The following is a 16,766-nucleotide window of genomic DNA, read 5'->3' on the forward strand; positions in this document are numbered from 1 at the left end:
TCCTCTCTTCTTTCTGGCTTATTTGAGAAATGAAGTCATAAACTGTATTGCAGATTATAAAGTCAGAAGTTGGTTCATCCTGAGTTAGTATAGCCTATCTGGGAATCAGGAGGCTAAATTAAAAATGCAGTTATAAAACAGCATATATTTGGAAGCTTTGTTCTCTTAAACCCGAACCTTCTGTTGACTGACGTTAGATGATCCAGAAGCAGATGCTGCAGCAGCTATTTGTTGATTTAGTTGCTATGGTGACATGATACATTCATGTACAGCAGGAAGCTCACTGTACGTTGGCTAATTTGATAGGAAGGAAGGCTTGAGGTAGGTATTGCTGACTATATTGTTAATTGATCCTACCTTTCACATCCTGCCTCCACATGCTTGGCGGATGCACAGCTATAGAGGAAGGTGGAGGGAGATCCTCCTGCGTGGCGTTGAGGTTTAGGTGCCCTGTTGACAGGAGGGGGGGCAGTGTTCCACACATCCCCGAAGATTGCCTCAGTACTGAGTGAATGGAACAGATTGGAGCAGCCGGAGTGGTGCCTGTTGAATCTTCCTTCATCCTTTGTCACTGTGGTAGCACCAGTTGAATGAGAGAAATAAAAGGATGCGAGCAACAGTAAGTCAAAGTGCTGAGGCTTTCAAAATGGGTTATGAGATAAAGCATGTAACTAATTAACATCTTGATTGCAACTATTAGTGGAGAAAAATGTAATTGTTCTGAATACGTACCCTAATGACAGAGCATAAATGTGGCTCTGCCTGGAAGTTGTGTCTTTTCTAGAAATACACCCTTTTATAATCTTGTTGCAGGCAGATTGTTAAAGATACAGTGTACCTCTTACAAAGAGCTTGGCTGTACCACCCTCTTAACAGGTTCAGTGTTTTAAAATTTTTTGAAGTCAGAATGACCAAGAGTATAGCTACGATGTTTTCCTAAATTTGAAAAATATTCAAGAATTAATCTACCTTTGTCCTTTTGGGTAAAAATGTTCTCATGAGTACTGCTGAGCTAATTTCAGTTGCAGTATTTTTAGACAAACCACTGATGTCTTTTTTTTTTTTCCTGTTGATTTGTTTTAGCAGTGCATTTAGAAATATGATTTTGGTGAAGTCTTGCCATTATTTGTGATTGCTGACAATCTTTTGCTACTGACTCAGCACCTATAACCATATAATGCTAAATATAGATGTTTTAAGATTAATAATAAACAAAACAACAAAAAAAACCCAAACTAAAGCCTGAAACACTCTTCTGTTTCCTAGTAAATCATCTCACAAAATAGTATTGTTTCTGCTAGTATATAAATGCTTTGTGATTCTATTATCTTTAAATTATGGTTTTAAATGTCCAAGCAAACATTTTGGAACACTTTACCCTCTTGCTTTTTAGGAAGTTTGTTTGTAGAAAAAACCCCCAAAACTACCCATAACCCAAAAAAACACACACATTCCCCCAAACCACTCCAGAATGAGGGAAAAACAGAACTCTGCTTTTTAGTAATATTGTTTTGCTCCAACTTGTAATCTTCCTTGGTGTACAGGAGCAGTCTCTTACTATATAGTTACATTTAAGTGTGCTTTAACCACAGTTTGTAATGTAACATACTCTTACTACTTCATGTTAAATATTTAATACCAATAATGACTAAAATTATTGTACCATGTTCTAGCTTCCCTCCCCCTTCCACTTTTTCCTTCATATCCTACTTCTGGCATTTTTTGGTGTTTAATGTGTTTGCCAGGCTAGGAATCGGCTTTGTTTCTAAAGGATTGCTTTGTTTGTTTGTTTGTTATAATATGTTCAGTGGTAGATCTATTAGCATTCTAGTTATATATGTTCAGAGGCTTTTTGCTTGGTTGGAAAATTTGTCCCAGATTTCACTCATTCTGGAAAAATATGTAAATTCACAAAGCATATCTAACTTCTTTTAGAGGAAGATACAAAGTAACTCTTTCAGTTCCTTTCCCCTTCAGAGTGAGGCGGTGGGTGGCTGGGGAGGGAGAATCATTCAAAATGCACTTTTACACTGAAATTCAGTCCGGTTCCTTTGGTTTTCTTGCTTTTGTGGCTGTAGACAGTGGTAACCTATGGAGAGAACAGTTTTCATGTGGGCTTATCCCACAACTTCACACATGACACAAATGTTTAATGTATTTTGGTTTCTTTAGTCTCAGTCAGGATTTTAAAAATTAACCTTTTTCTTTTCCCCTTCAGGAAGCTGTTAGTCCTTGGTACTGAAGGATGGGTTTGAGAGCCAAGATATTCTGGAGGCAGAACAAGCTTGATTATTTATTTTTCTTTATTGCAAATACAAAAATCTTTCTCCCATATCCCAGTAACTCTAAAATTATAGTTTCAGTTTTTCAGCTAACACTTAGCTGTTTTGGAATAAACCTATAATTATTAGGAAAGCTAATTTTTTACAATGATTTTTTACATTCAGTAGCTAATAATTTCTTTTACTGATAGAGAATCTTTTAATGCTTTAAAAACATTTATTTTGACAAGACAGATTGTTACATGCTAGGAACGATTTGAAAATTTGGCTGTAAATACTAAACTTGCAAACAAAGTTTTTTTGTATCTGACTTGATTCTCTTGATATTTTTGCTGGCTTAGAAGAATCAGAAACTGCTTCAGTCAGTCCTGTCCTGTCAGAAATGCAGGTGTTATTTGAACATAGGCTCTAAAATGTGTAATATTTAAGATCATTATGATTTGGTAAGGGTAAGTTAAACTCTCTTCCATAAACCATACTCAAATCTGATCTGCAGAAAATTCTCCAAATTAGGAAGATCGTCATAACTTTATAGAGCAGTGTGAAGGAGAAGGTTTACACATGTCTTAATTCTGAATTTGTTTTGTTTTGTGTCTGTGTAAAAGAATATCTAGTATACTCCTAAATACAATCATTTTTTGAGGGTGTTGAGTTGTTTTGTTGTGGGTTTTTTTGGGTTTTGGTGGTTTTGTTGGTTTTTTTTCTTTACTTTGGACTAAATCCAATTTTTTAGAACCTAAACAATAAATTAAAAGTATTATTAATATTTTAAATATGTAGATTTTTTATCAAATAAAATTTCTTTTGCCTTATAGGTCCACTGCATGTATGTAATTGATAGAAATGACAAAATAATTTTCAGGTACTGGTTTTTGATTGGCTGTATGGTGTGTGTTTATTTGGGGAGGAAGCTTTGCTCTTTAGCCTTTTAAATTTTGAGACCTGCTTTTGCGTGTATAATGGTGAGCAAAAGAGAAATGTGTCAAACTTGCTGTGAGATGTTAGCTTTTAGAAGTTAGCTTTTAGAGCTCTTTGATTTATTTAATTATTTACTTATCAGCTTTTTTTTTTTCTTCCACGGGGACAGAAATAGTTTGGACTTCTAATTGTATTTACAGTTTCTGCTATGGAAAGATGTTGCCTTAAAACAGTGAAGATGTTAATGCTTAGGGATTAGTCCTAATCTGTTTTTGTTTTTCTGCTCTGCAAGTCTTTCACCTCATCTAGGGTGCTTTTCAGAAATAATCCAATTTTGATATTAGTATTTCACAATGATGTCCGTAGGTTTATGTTTCCATCTTTCTTCCTAACCACCTGACAGAGACCAGTTATTAATTGTGCAAGGCTATTTATAGTTAGTCACTTTTTTTCCACTGAAAGTAGCAGGGAAGCTGTTTCCTTCATGTTGCAATGTACATACACATTAGTGACGGTGCCACAAGTCTAATGCTGCCTTTCTTTTCTGTCAGGCTGAAATTATTTTGAAACCTGTCAGTCTCCTGGTACATCACTACTTCTGTTAGGAGGATGGACGTTCAAGTAGAGAAGTTTGTAGAAGTGCGCATCTTACAGAATGAAGGGTTGGTTTTAATTGTTATTTCAGTGGAGGTAATGGGCTTTTTGGCCTTAATTATTGTGCAAACAAACATATCCAAAACAAGATTAGCTAACTCTGTATTTTAAATTCCATTCTGCCCTCACTGTGCTCCAATGAAGAAATAAGTTAACTGTGTATTTATCCGGCAGGAGCTAAATCTTAGGATGCTTGTGAAAGTATTCTGTATACCTAATGACAAAGATTAGGAAGATACAAATCAGCTGCATTTTGTATTGTTGCTGTTTTGCTTTTGAAAGACACTGCCATGACCATATTGGCAGAGTGAATACCTCGAAGGATCTTATTTTGGCTTCTGCAGCCTCTGCTTCTTGCTGATAAAAATTACTTCTAGACCTTTATGGAGGTAAGTGTTAACATTTGGCCTTAAGTTTTTCCTTTCTTTGGAGCAGCCTGCTGAGTCAAGGCAGCTGCAGCTCTGCCTTGCACAGCTTTCTCTTTCACCTTTTGTTACTTGCAGTCTTACAGGGGTTTCTTTATGACTCCAGCCATTTTTATCAAATTCATTTCTTTTGTGTTAGAAACAAGCTGAGGTCTTGAAAAAAGACATTAAACTCCTTTCCTGCTTCAGTCTGCAGAAACATCCTGTATTTTCTCTTGCAGACAGTGAAGAGTTTTACTGAATAAAAATAAATAACATTGAGTATTTTTCTCTTTGAACATTTGTATTTCCATTGATTCTTTAGATGCAAGATCTAAATACTTTCCATCCTGCTCACACTGATGTAGTAATAAATCCTATATGAGATCTTAAGATATAACAATTTAAAAATAATTATATCTGTTAATGGTAGTATGTGCAAGTCGGTGTTACATATCTCTGTAGGATGTGATTATACTACTTGAGTTGCAGCAAAATTATATTCAATTTGGAATTTTTAGGGAGAGAATTATTGTATTCTAAAAATCTATTTGCCACATCTGCAAAGCTCAAACTGTGATTTAAGGTGAAGAATAGATTTTCAAAACCACTCTAGAGTGTGTCCCTTATGTAGTCCCTCAGAAAGGCATAATATTGTTGTGCTTCTTCAGGATACTGGCAGTAATTTTTTACATATTAGTACTTTAAATGTGTTCTGAATGTTCATGGAGACTGAGACTGTGTCGTCAAACAAGCCAGTTTTAGTAAATCTTTTCTAGCAAACTGCCTGGTAAGAGTGATCTCAGGAACAGTTTTCAGTTCTGTGTAGACTGTGTTATGCTCAGGACTACTATAGCATGTTTATTATTGCAGGTGACTGTTCCAGCATCTGGGAATGTTCTTGAGTACTGGTTACTTTGCTAATGTGGATGTGGCTTTAGGTATCCATGATGTGGTCAAGGCAATGTAGCGGTTCCCCCAGGAGAGATCAGGAATATTAAAACTCCTTGGTTTGCAGACTAGGTACAAGGAGATGGGAAATGCCAAGACTTTAAAAATATTGAAGGAGGTGGATGAAATTTATTCAGAACTGTTTTTCAGCAAATCCCATAGCAGAGAAGCTAGGGAACATGTAATTAGTAGGAGACTGTTTTAAAATGTCTAGAAAGAAAATTTCAGGAACTTACTGCCCTAGGAGGTTGTGGAGGCAATTCAAATTGTAAGTGAACTCCAAGAGTTTAGGCAAACATATGGACAGTAAGAGAGATGGACTGCAGAAAGTGGCCTGGCTCACACACTCTCCTTAAACAGCTTCTCAGTTGGTATATTAGAGTCAAAGTGTTTGGCTAGATGGGCTGCTGACCCAGACCATCAGGTCATTTCCTATGTTCTTGCTTGGCTTCAGCTTCTGCCTAAGTTCAAACAGCAGCTTCAGGAAATGCACACTGAGCTTTCTAATACATGGCATTATTAGTTTTGTTAGAAGGCTTTTTGTTAGGAGGTCTGTGCCAATCTGGGCAATTAAATTAAACTACTACAAAGCTTACTATGTTGCTCATTTGGTTTGGATTTATTTTCTAAAGTAGCCTATATGGAAAAAGTTAAGTACCATTGAAAAGTGTGAAATTTCACTTCTAAAACTAACAGTTTTGACTACTGATGTTTCAGGTATTTCAAACTTCAGCCATTCAGTGGCCACTTTTTTATTTATGCAAGGACTGCTTTTAACATAAGTGTGTATCTGCACTCTTGTATTGTCAGTTTGTATGCTAATCTCTGGAAAGAGATTTTGTATTGTTTTTCATCAAGAACTGTATTGAGGTCATGTGGACCATCATTAAACAACTGTTTAAAGGAAAAAATTTATAGTCACAGTGGAAATGACATAGAACTAGTTGACCTAATACTCCTATTTTTTAATGGCAATGACTTAACATGATTTGAGACAAAAATACATTGTCAAAATTCTGATAGCATTCAGAAATTACACTTGTAAATTTTATTAGGTTCCATTATAGTTGGTTGTGCTTTAAAAGTGCTTGTATAATTCTAGAACTTGTATCAAGGCTTCAGTATCCTAAGTTGATATTATTTTGTTAAGATTGTGAAGTTCTCAATTAGTGTTTTGTTGATTCAGTAAGAGAAATAGCCCTTGAAAAGTGCCTATGCTAAAGGTGCCTCCCACTGAGACTGACTCATCACAAATGAGATTTTTATCTGAGTGTCATAGTTACCTTAGAGGAGCAGGCAAAGGGTAGAATGCATGGCAGCCTTTGGGTAGCAGAACTGTCAGTAAAGCAACAGAATTTATCACAAGAAGATTGAGGCACAGGAAGAGAGGCTGGACCATCAGATTTTTACGAAGCTTTTCTCTTAGTTCAAGCCAATCTGAATGTTTTGCCCAGAAGAGGAAGGAGGTCAAGATCCAGAATATTCCGTGTGATAGACTCAGGCCCTGGTTTTCAGAAGTACTGATGTCAGGGTGCATGAAGTAACATGTTGGCTGATGGGGTGTGCAAGCCTGCACAAGGGCACCTCAAATGAGATGAAAGAGCTATAAATAAGCAACTCATAGATTTATTGTTCTCTTTTTCTCTTTTTTTTGGTTTTTTTTTTTTTGTTTTTTTACCTAGAACATGATGCTATGTAAAATCCATGTTACATTTTCCTTTAGAGAAATTTTCTTGCATCCTTGATTATGTGCTGCAGGCTTCAATTAGATAAGGGGTAATTCCTATGAGTGACTGTCAGTCTTTTGTACTATCTCTTCTGACCAGAAAGGTACCAATCTCTCTCCATGCATAGCTTTAATTTTTCTTATTTCAAATCATGTCTGCTGAGATGCAGAGTATCAGAAATGCCCTTCTCAAAGCTGTGATCACTCCATGGGGTTCAACTGTGATAAGGTTTGTCCAGAAACCCCTTTTGGTCATATGCTGCCCCAACACAAAGACTGTTGAAGCCAGCAGTTTTTGAAACTTCTGAAATTTCAATCCTGATTCAGAATCTCTTTTGGCACACTTGGCAGAATACACAGCCTACCTTGTAATAGTTGTAAAATAAAAATGTGAATGCACTACACAAAAGCAAGGCTAAAAGTGGGAGTTGTCATACAATCAGGCATCAAGTAGGCTAATTGTCCATTGACAAAAGGCATTCTATTTCCTGTTTCTGGGAACTGAGGTCTAATTAAACTGCATGAAGTTAGTGAGTCTCCCACCCTTTGGATTGGCAGTTGGATGTCATCAGAGATGTGAAAATCTGATGGCATCCTGAGTGTCAGAATGGTGCTGGACTCCATCAGTTGACCTGTTGCTGCTGCTGAGCAGTGCCTGTCTCACTGTTGGACCATGGCTGCCATGCTGAGCCTTTAGCTTCTCAGAGCAGCTGTGAAGTGAGCAATAAAGATGCTCTCGCAGGAGAAGCAGATTTAACACAGAACCAGGAGGCACAGGGCCCACTTGCTGCAGTTGGGCCAGTGTGTGCGTTCCCGTGCTCAAATCCTCTCTGCCAGCTGGACCTCAGGTTTGGATGGCCTGTAGCAAGAGGTCTGGGGGAGGAAAGCCAGCAAGTTCCTACAACAGCGTTATTACCCAGATTACCAACCTCAGGCACTCACACAGGGTAAAAAGGGACAACTGGGAATACAGTCAACCCACATTCCCTGTTACTTTAAAAGCAGGAATCAAGGGCCAGGCATCACCATAAAGCATTTCTGCTTCTCACAGTTCATATGATGGCAACCAGGAATATTGAGCTGAGAATGGTACAGATTGACATGTCAGCTGTAGCCAGAATGGCTCCTCCCAGGAGTTTGGGCACCTAAATCAGCCAAAAGAGATGGGCAAATGTAGCTATGCAGCCCACACATAACAGATGGAGAGACATTCTCATGTACCATGAAGCTTTTAGGTACTTTTATACCAGTCTAAACGTCAAGCTAAAATTTTCAATTGTAGCAGGGGGAAGAGTATATCAATGAAATATATCTTGAAAAAGTTATGCCTGCTTGGGAAGTCCAAAAAAGAAATTGTAAGAACTCATCTATTCGTATTTCTCTTCTTCATCATAATCTGAAGGTGATGATAGCCAGTTGTTAAAATGCTGTCTTCAAACACTTCAAAATAAACTCTGCCAATACAGTATTTTCTGAAGACCTTTAAGTCTTCTTTGAAATTCTTTACTCAAATCATCTTGTTTAGATTATATTATGAATGCTAACTGAATTTTACATTGAGCCACACTTCAGAAGATCTGGAAGATGTAATAGCTTGATAAAAATCTAAATATTGATACAGTTCATTATTTTTTCTCAAACAGCCAAAGCTTCTAGAAAAAACATGTGAAACAAGATAGTATTTTTAAATTGCTTGCTCAAAGCTGAGCTAATCAGTGTTGACTAACACAGCCCAAGCTTGAAAATGTGAATGTCTGTCATATCTCATCAATATGTTAGTGTTAGAACTTGCCATCTTTTCTTTAATTTGTGAAATTGCTCCACCAGAAGGGGAGGAATTCATATGATTTCTGTCATTTTCTTATCCTTTCCTTTGTCTCTGGTATTCCTAAAATGAGTAACACTCAAGTTTCCAGTTCTGGGAGTTTGGGTTGGTTGGTTGTGTTTTTGTAAACATGAAAGATTTTATTTTATTTTAGCAATTTAACAAAGGAAATTTTTGGCCATAATACTCAGGAGCTGTGTTTCTAAAGATTTCTTTCCTACTGATTTGTAGAGGGAGGAGGACATAGGCTCTATTTAGACATGTGCAAGCAAGACTGAAGAATGTTCTATCTAGAAAGGAAATTATAAAATGCACCTGCTTTTCTACTTTTTAAAGTTTTTTTCTCCTTTGTTCATAATTTTAGCTAGGTTTTTCATATTAACAAAATTCTTTTCCTCATAGGAAGGGCAGGTTTCAAATAAAAGTACAAAAATCTAAAATGGTAACAGGCTTCTTCTCTGGTACAGACTTTCTCTGTTATTTTTGCTGCTGTGTGCTTTGCTATCATTTCTTCATTGCTTGGGTTTACAAAATTGGGATAACCAGCTTTCCACAAGTAAAATTATACATACTGTTTCATGCTGGGCATCTGGTACACTTACTTTGTCATGACTTCTAATTTTTTTTATCATTAATGAATGTACAAATATGCTTGGGTCATATAAAGAGGGACATGACAGTATTTTCCTTGTGTTGAAAACTGTCAAGTGATTGATGTCAAGCACTGGGAATTCTAGGCTTACTTCTGAAAGTTTACATAATGGTTTGATTGATGTTGAAGTTAATGCAATTTGTTGAAATAATTTAAGCTGTACAAATAGCTTTTTAATTATACCAAGCAGTTGAGAAAATAAAATTTGTACAGGTACTGTTTTACTTAGTTGTTATTCTCTCCTTCATTCTTTGAAAAATGTTTGTTTAAAAATATCTATGCTTGTTCTTGCTCTTATCTATTTCTCTATGGGATGAAGACAGCAAGAAGTGTGAAGTGAAAAATAATGTATTTACTAACCAGAAAAAAAAATTGGTTTTTTCCCAGTAAAACTTTTTTTTTTCACGTACCAAACTTCTCTAACATATTCCTGTGTAATGGTTGTAAACACTCTTTTATTTTTAAGGTTATTCTTGTGCAAGTTAATCCAGGGGAAGCATTTACAATAAGAAGAGAAGATGGACAGTTTCAGTGCATTACAGGTAAAGTTGATAAATTTATTTTCATATTTTCTGAGTCTGAATCAGGATTAATAAAAGGCAATTTGTGGTGAAAGTAAAAGAATGACAAAATTTATTTTAAATACAAGAGCTGTTTAAAGACCTAAAAGATTATGTGCTAAGGATCATTGGGATTTAGATTTCACTGCCATAAACCAAGTACTTTTTCTTACCTCATATTAGATGAAATTAAATTTCGTGGAGAGGAGAAGGGAGAAAACATTTTCAGATTGCAAAGCAAGCCTGGAAAGGCTGTTGTAGCAACTTTTGACTAAGCTCAATTATATCACAGACCTCAAACTAAGAGCTTAAACTGTTAATTTGGCTTGAGTTTAGTTTTTTTTATTCTTTGCTATCTTGTAGCAGGGGGAAGAGTATAGCAATGAAATATGTCTTGTTTCCCTGTCAGTTATCCCACCCAGTTTCTCATTATCTCTAGGAGCCAAATGGCATTATTTCTGAGTTCTACCAAGTGCAGCTTCAAAATGCAAATGTTTCATCTAAGCATAGCATCCCCTTATGCAATGGTCAGTTTGGATGTTGTTTTCTATTCTGAATGACCAGAGCTTACCAGTTAAGCATATCTAGACAGTACTGTAAGAAATGAGCAATCAGCTATTGCTGCTGCACAGAATACCATTTTACTGTCATGTAAGAGTACCCACAGATTCAGCCATGGGGGTCACATTTTTGCTTGTCATCATCTGGGCCAGTGAATCCTATTTTTTTTTTTTTTGTTCCTGGATGTTGACCCAGCTCCAACAGATACTGCTCTGGGAATTTGAAGCAAACATTTTCCAACTCCTTTCCATCTTCTCTCCAGTCTGAGAAGAGCTGAAAGGTCTGCTTTCCAGTGTCATAGGCAGGTCCTTTGGCTACAAAACAACTGATTCAAAGGAGGCCTTAGATGGTAATTAAGTTTGTACTGACAGTTCCTAAAGTTTACATGTCTGTTAGTACCATATTTCAAGACTTTGTGCTGATGGCATGGTATTCTTGCATCCTTTGAGCCACCAATGGATCAGTGTTGCTGCTCACCATTCTATACAGCTTACTTGAAAAATGGTATGTAATAATTACTTGACAGTACTGAGGGAAATAAAATTATTTTTGCCTTGCAATTCAAGTCAAAGAACAGATATATTTTGCTTCTGTTGCACAAAATACTGAGGGAAGTGGCATGTGTTCCATGTTTAGTTCTAATTTTTGATTTACCAAACGGTCTTATTGGTGGAGAATGAATTGACACTTTCCTGGCATGATTATCTTCAAAGCAGGAATTGTTTAATGAACTACAAAAATATTAAGATCATATCCTTACAGATATGGTTCTAACCTTCCACGATACAGCTTTTGTCCCTGCCTGGTGCCTCTTGCTTTTGGAGCAGGCAGCTTGCTATTGTGATTTGACTCAGCTGTGGATTTGTTCATCCTTTATATGTGAAAGTGAGCATGGTCAAGTTACTAGATGATTGTTTCTGGGACTCACTAAGTGTAAGCTGAGGTACAGTCTTTACAACTTCCCTGGAAAATGCACTACAATCTGGAAAACTACATCCCAAATCAGTACCACAGCTTTTGCAAACTTCCTACATCGATATTCTTATTGTCTTTCCCCCTTCCTGAAGATGAAATTGTGGATTATAATTGGTAGTAAAATAGGGGGCATAAAGTTACTTTTCATATCTGTGAATTCAGTAATATTCAAACAGAACCTGAGTTGCTCCTGATCTTTTGAATACTGCTTTTCTGGTCTATTCCTGCCACTTCTGAGACTTTTCTGTGTTTTTGAGTGCTGTGCCAATGGATCTTTCTACCTTTTGGGTTGTTTGGCCTATCTTCCTTAAAGAAGAAATTCCCTTAGTAATTGATGCTGTTCCTTTTTCATTATATGTATTGCAACTCATGAGGAGTGTCTGCTGTTTGGTTTTCTGTGCAGAGATTTGTATAGAACAAACTATTTTAGATGGTGTAAACTATACAGAGTAATTTGGTATTGGTCCTTTTCTGTTCTGCCACAACTTCTCAAACATAGTTTGCCCTTGAATTGCCTACAAAATGGATTATCAGTCTGCAAAATGAGTTACAGCTGCAGGAGTCTAGTGCATTGTCTTGAAAGTAAGAAAGAAAGCAAGCTCACATCAGTTCCTTGATTTTTTTCTTCACTGTATGCACTCAGTTGTTGGGTGAAATCATAGTTACAGATGCAGAAATATATAATGAGAATGGTTTGGATAAATGTACAAAGATGTTTATATTTAGAAAGCAAGCATGAAGATTGCTCTGACTTAAAAGTCTCTTAAATTCTCTGACTTAAAAATCTCTGCAAAGAACACATATGCAGTTTTTTTAGTGATGTATGATATGAAAGATTGAAATTATGTAAATATAGTACTAAAATGAAAGAGTGGAAGTTGGGAAGTAGCAAGCTGTTTATGGATCCCAGATAGCAGTGCAGGTAGCCAGATACATTAGTTGAATGATTCGGTAAGTCATGCTTCCTTGGATAATTCTAAATCTCTCTTGGGGTTTATTACTGGTCAATTCACCTTGATACTATGCTATCTGCTGAAGTCAATGTGGATTGTTAATAAATCTAACCATAATGTTAATTGTGGTTTTTTGCATCAAATATTTGCCTGTTGTAAACATTCAGATGCACTGTCAATCTTCGTGCTGTTCTTGTCATCTATTCTATTTTTAAAGAGAACTGTCCTTGCTTTGGCAAAACTGTACATAGGGTAAAATTTCTCAGCCTGCAAATGATGAGAGTTAGTGTCTCTTCAGGAGAAAGGAAAGGAATAAAGTGGCTGTTTAGAGCTGTCCTTGAGTAAATGAAGTAATGAAAACTTAAAGCACTAATTAATGGAGAAGCACGCAATGCATTTTCTGTGAACTACGCTTCTGAAGAAAAAGCTGCATTTGCATGCGGGTCTTTGTACTGACTTATCACATGTCTGCTCTCACAGGTGGTCTGTAAAGCTTTGACTGGTTTGGAACCACATTAAGTGAGAAGCAGCTTCTTACTGTGGTCCTCTTCCATGGCAGTGGAATATTGAGTGAATAATATTGAGTGAAAAGACTCTTAAGAATAATTCCTGGTTTGAAATTTCCTAAGGATGGCAGGAGAGCAGTGATGGTTAAGGGACCCTTGATCCTTAGTGAATTCCATTCCTTTATTCTGGTGACCTTTTAATGAATTAAAATAACATGTATTTTATTCTTTATTTCTGTAGAATAAGAAGCATGGTACTTTTTATTTCTGTAGTTAGGAGTCTTGGATCATGGTTGTGTTTCTGTTGTCTGTATTTTGACTTAAATACAGCTTTGATTGAGCACTTCTGTGTGCCAATGACCATATTTCTGAGATATTATAAAATATTTTCTTTGCCTGCCTAGTGATTTGTCTGATAGTGACAACTCGTGCTCCCCTTTGATGCAGCTTCAATTTAAACCATTTGTCAGTCTCTAACTTTACAAAAATGCCATGCATTCCTTGCTAGATAGATAGGAACATATCTGTCTGTGTAACCATGTGTTAGACCAGAATGTTTCTTTTCAAAAGAGGTCTTTTAAATATATGAAAATTTTCTCATATACTACAAATCTTTTAAATATATGAAAATTTTCTCATATACTAGAAATTTCTCATATACTAGACTTCTGTGGAAACTTTCCTTAAGCCAAAATTTTCTTCTGTTAATATGAAGTAATCAGCTACATTACAGTGATTCAGAAAACCAGGTTTGAAATGTATGAATGGGTTCTCTTTGTAGAAGTGAATTACTGCAGATCACTCATTCATGAATTCTTCGTATTGCAGAATAAATGAATGAAGATGACTCATCTCGAGGACATTTTGTAACAGTCCCAAGTTACAGCTAAAGGCTATTAAATGTTACTTGACACAATAAGAGAGACCATGTTCTATATGTCTCTGCAAAGGAAAATTGCCATTTTCATAATAGAATAAGAAGACTTATGTAAATTAGAATGAGTCATAAATACTTCATGCTTTGAAATTAAATGAAGTATTGGTATTAAGGTTAGGCTCTGGGATAAAAGTTAAGCAAGCTTAACCTATTTTTTTCTCTTTGAAATAAGAAATAAAATTCTTCTGAAAAATGTTTTCAAGGAATTCAAGAGGAAAAGAAGATACAACAATTCTGAGACTACAGTAGTGAAACACAAACTTCAGTTCATTCTAAGATCAGCTTAAACTTTGCAAAAACTAAACCTGTCCATTACCCAGAATATTTTGAGAATGAAACTCATACAGAATCACAGAATGGTTTGGGTTCGAAGGGACCTTCAGTGGTCATCTACTTCCACCCCCTCTGCCATGGGAAGGGACACCTTCCACTAGACCAGGTTGCTGAGCCCCATCCTGTCTGGCCTGGAACAATTCCAGGGATGGGGCATCCACAGCTTCTCTGGGCAACCTGTGACAGTGTCTCACCACCCTCATGAAAATTTCTTTCTTATATCCAATCTAAACCTCCCGTCGTTCAGTTTAAAATGCTGCCTTTTGACCTGTAACAATATGCCCTGATAAAAAGTCTTCTCCATCTATTTTATAAACCCCTTTATGCAATCAAAGGCTGCAATAAGGTATCCCCAGCATTTTCTCTTCTTTAGGCTGAACAATCCCAACTCTCTCAGCCTGTCTTCACAGGAGAAACACTCCAACCTTCTGACCATTTTTTTGGCCCTCCTCTGGACCCTCTTCAAGTCCATATCTGTCTTGTGCTGAGGAGCCCAGGACTCCAGGTGGGAGGAGAATCCCCTCCCTCACCCTGATGAACACACTGCCTTTGATGCAGCCGAAGATACAGTTGGCTGTCTGGGCTGCAAGTACACATTGCCAACTTGTGTCTAGTTTTTCATCCACCAGTATCCCCAAGTTTTCTGCAGGGCAACTTTTAATCTATTTTCTGCTCTTTTCTGCTGTCAGGCTTGGTGTGGTTTTGATTGTTTACAGATACTGTTACAGCAGCCAGACTGAGCATCTTAAAATCTGAAAGTAACTGCTATTTAAGTACATTTGAAGCAAAACCCCCTACATTTATCTTGTTCAAATATCATCTTGTGCTTTGGTGTTGAGTTTTATTTTAATATTGGAAGTGGTTAAAGACCAATCATAAATTCTGTATGAGTTGCCACAGACCCCTGAGATTGGGACTTTGTTAGTTGCTAATGGTCTTGGGGAAATGCTTACCTCACAAGACCACCATAGCTTATTATCAAATCCTAAACCACTGTGGTAAGTGGAGGGAAGTGTGTGCTGTCATTCTGTGGTGATTTTATAATGTGAAGACACCTGGCACTGCAGTAGTGGTCACATTTATAGACTTGAAGGGTGACATCACCTCTAGAAATACCGTATCTTGTTTGTCAAATTACTCGGTATCCACATTAGCGCTGGGCAAAGTTTAGGAATAAAAGAACGTTTATTTAAATACACAGCTCTCTAGTAATGGAACAAACTAGCAAAAGCAATAAAACACTATTAACAGGAGTTTTCTCCTAGAGCACATCTAGTCTTCTAGGTAGCTTAATAGCCTGAGTAATGGACCCCTTACAAGTAAACCCAGGTGTGTATTACAGAGATCTAGTGCGTTGGTTTTCCTGCTTCCATTAAGAACAGCTTACTGAAGCCAGCCAGAGAAGATGCTCTGGGTGCTCTTTTTCTTTCTGTAGCCTGAGAAGAAACTAATTTTTCATCCTTGTTTCTATTTATGTGTTTCTCATTTCTAAATACTGAAATGCTGCATGAAAACATGTGTAAGTTTATTTGCTTTCCTTTTCATCTTTAATGATGATTTGCAGCTTTTCTCCACAGTAGCCTTCTGAAAATAGATGTAAGGTTTTATGTATCAGTTAATTAAAAAAAAAATCTAAAAAAACCCTCAGAACAACCTCACCCTAAATGGTAAATTATTTCAGTTGTCGTCTCCATTCCTTCTATGTAGAAGACAAAAGATATTATGTAAGGCTGAAACTGGATATGAATACTTAGATTAACTTCCTTTTCTACATATTAATTTTAGGATCTCCACTGGAAGTATTTAGAGGGCCTTTATAAAAGGCATTGAGGGAAGCTAAGACAAATCAACTGAAAATATGGGGTCAGAGCAAGCTACAGTGATTTGCAGCTATTTAATTCTTGGTTAAGGCTGTCTGTGCAGAGGGTCAGCTGAGTCTATAGGAGTACTAACTCTAAAGCACCTCTTTTTGGAATGACCTTCAATATACACCATTTTTTTTTAAATTAAAGTTTTTCTATTTCTAGATATCTGCACTCAAACTAAAAATAATATTAGTATTGGCCAGCTATGTGGGAGTATGACTGCAGAGGAGACATAATTCCATTTTGTATTGAAACAAGATGATGAGGGAAAGTGGTCACAAAGCGTGGTTGGAGCAGCTTGATTTGGAGCTGTCTCATTCCAAAATAATTTTAAGTGGGAGCTGCTCTTTTTATAGCTTAGATTGATAAACAGGGTGCATGAATGCCCTTGCAAATATTGTTGAAAACTTAACCGTTCTACCTTTTCCTGGTAGGTTAGCCTAAAAAATGGATTGAGAAATGGCAAATACCCTTCTGTGGCAATGTTCTTCACTTGAGGCTCACTAAATGTAGCAGTGTTTGCAGGGGTCCCAGGACGAGGGAAGAGATGAGAATTTTGACTTCATGTTTCAGAAGGCTGATTTATTATTTTATTATATATATTATATTATAAGAAAATGATATATTAAAACTATACTGAAGAAATAGAAGAAAGGATTTCATT

General features: G+C 36.6%; 1 protein-coding gene across 5 annotated transcripts in view; it reads left to right on the forward strand.

Moving 5' to 3' along the window:
• Positions 1-16,766, forward strand: part of FNDC3A (fibronectin type III domain containing 3A) — a 110,415-nt gene that overhangs the window by 26,508 nt on the left and 67,141 nt on the right. For 2 of the 5 annotated variants that reach the window (XM_030962931.1, XM_030962923.1), the window contains exon 3: positions 9,879-9,954. The exons of 1 other annotated variant lie outside the window; for it this stretch is intronic. In XM_030962931.1, coding sequence (XP_030818791.1) covers positions 9,879-9,954 — 76 coding nt within the window. Of the gene's footprint in view, positions 1-362; positions 620-9,348; positions 9,955-16,766 lie in introns of those variants that run through there. 2 more of the 5 variants (XM_030962939.1, XM_030962914.1) reach the window with 2 other exon arrangements.

The sequence above is a fragment of the Camarhynchus parvulus genome, chromosome 1 (genome assembly GCF_901933205.1).
Source record: "Camarhynchus parvulus chromosome 1, STF_HiC, whole genome shotgun sequence".
NCBI classification, from domain to species: Eukaryota; Metazoa; Chordata; class Aves; order Passeriformes; family Thraupidae; genus Camarhynchus; species Camarhynchus parvulus.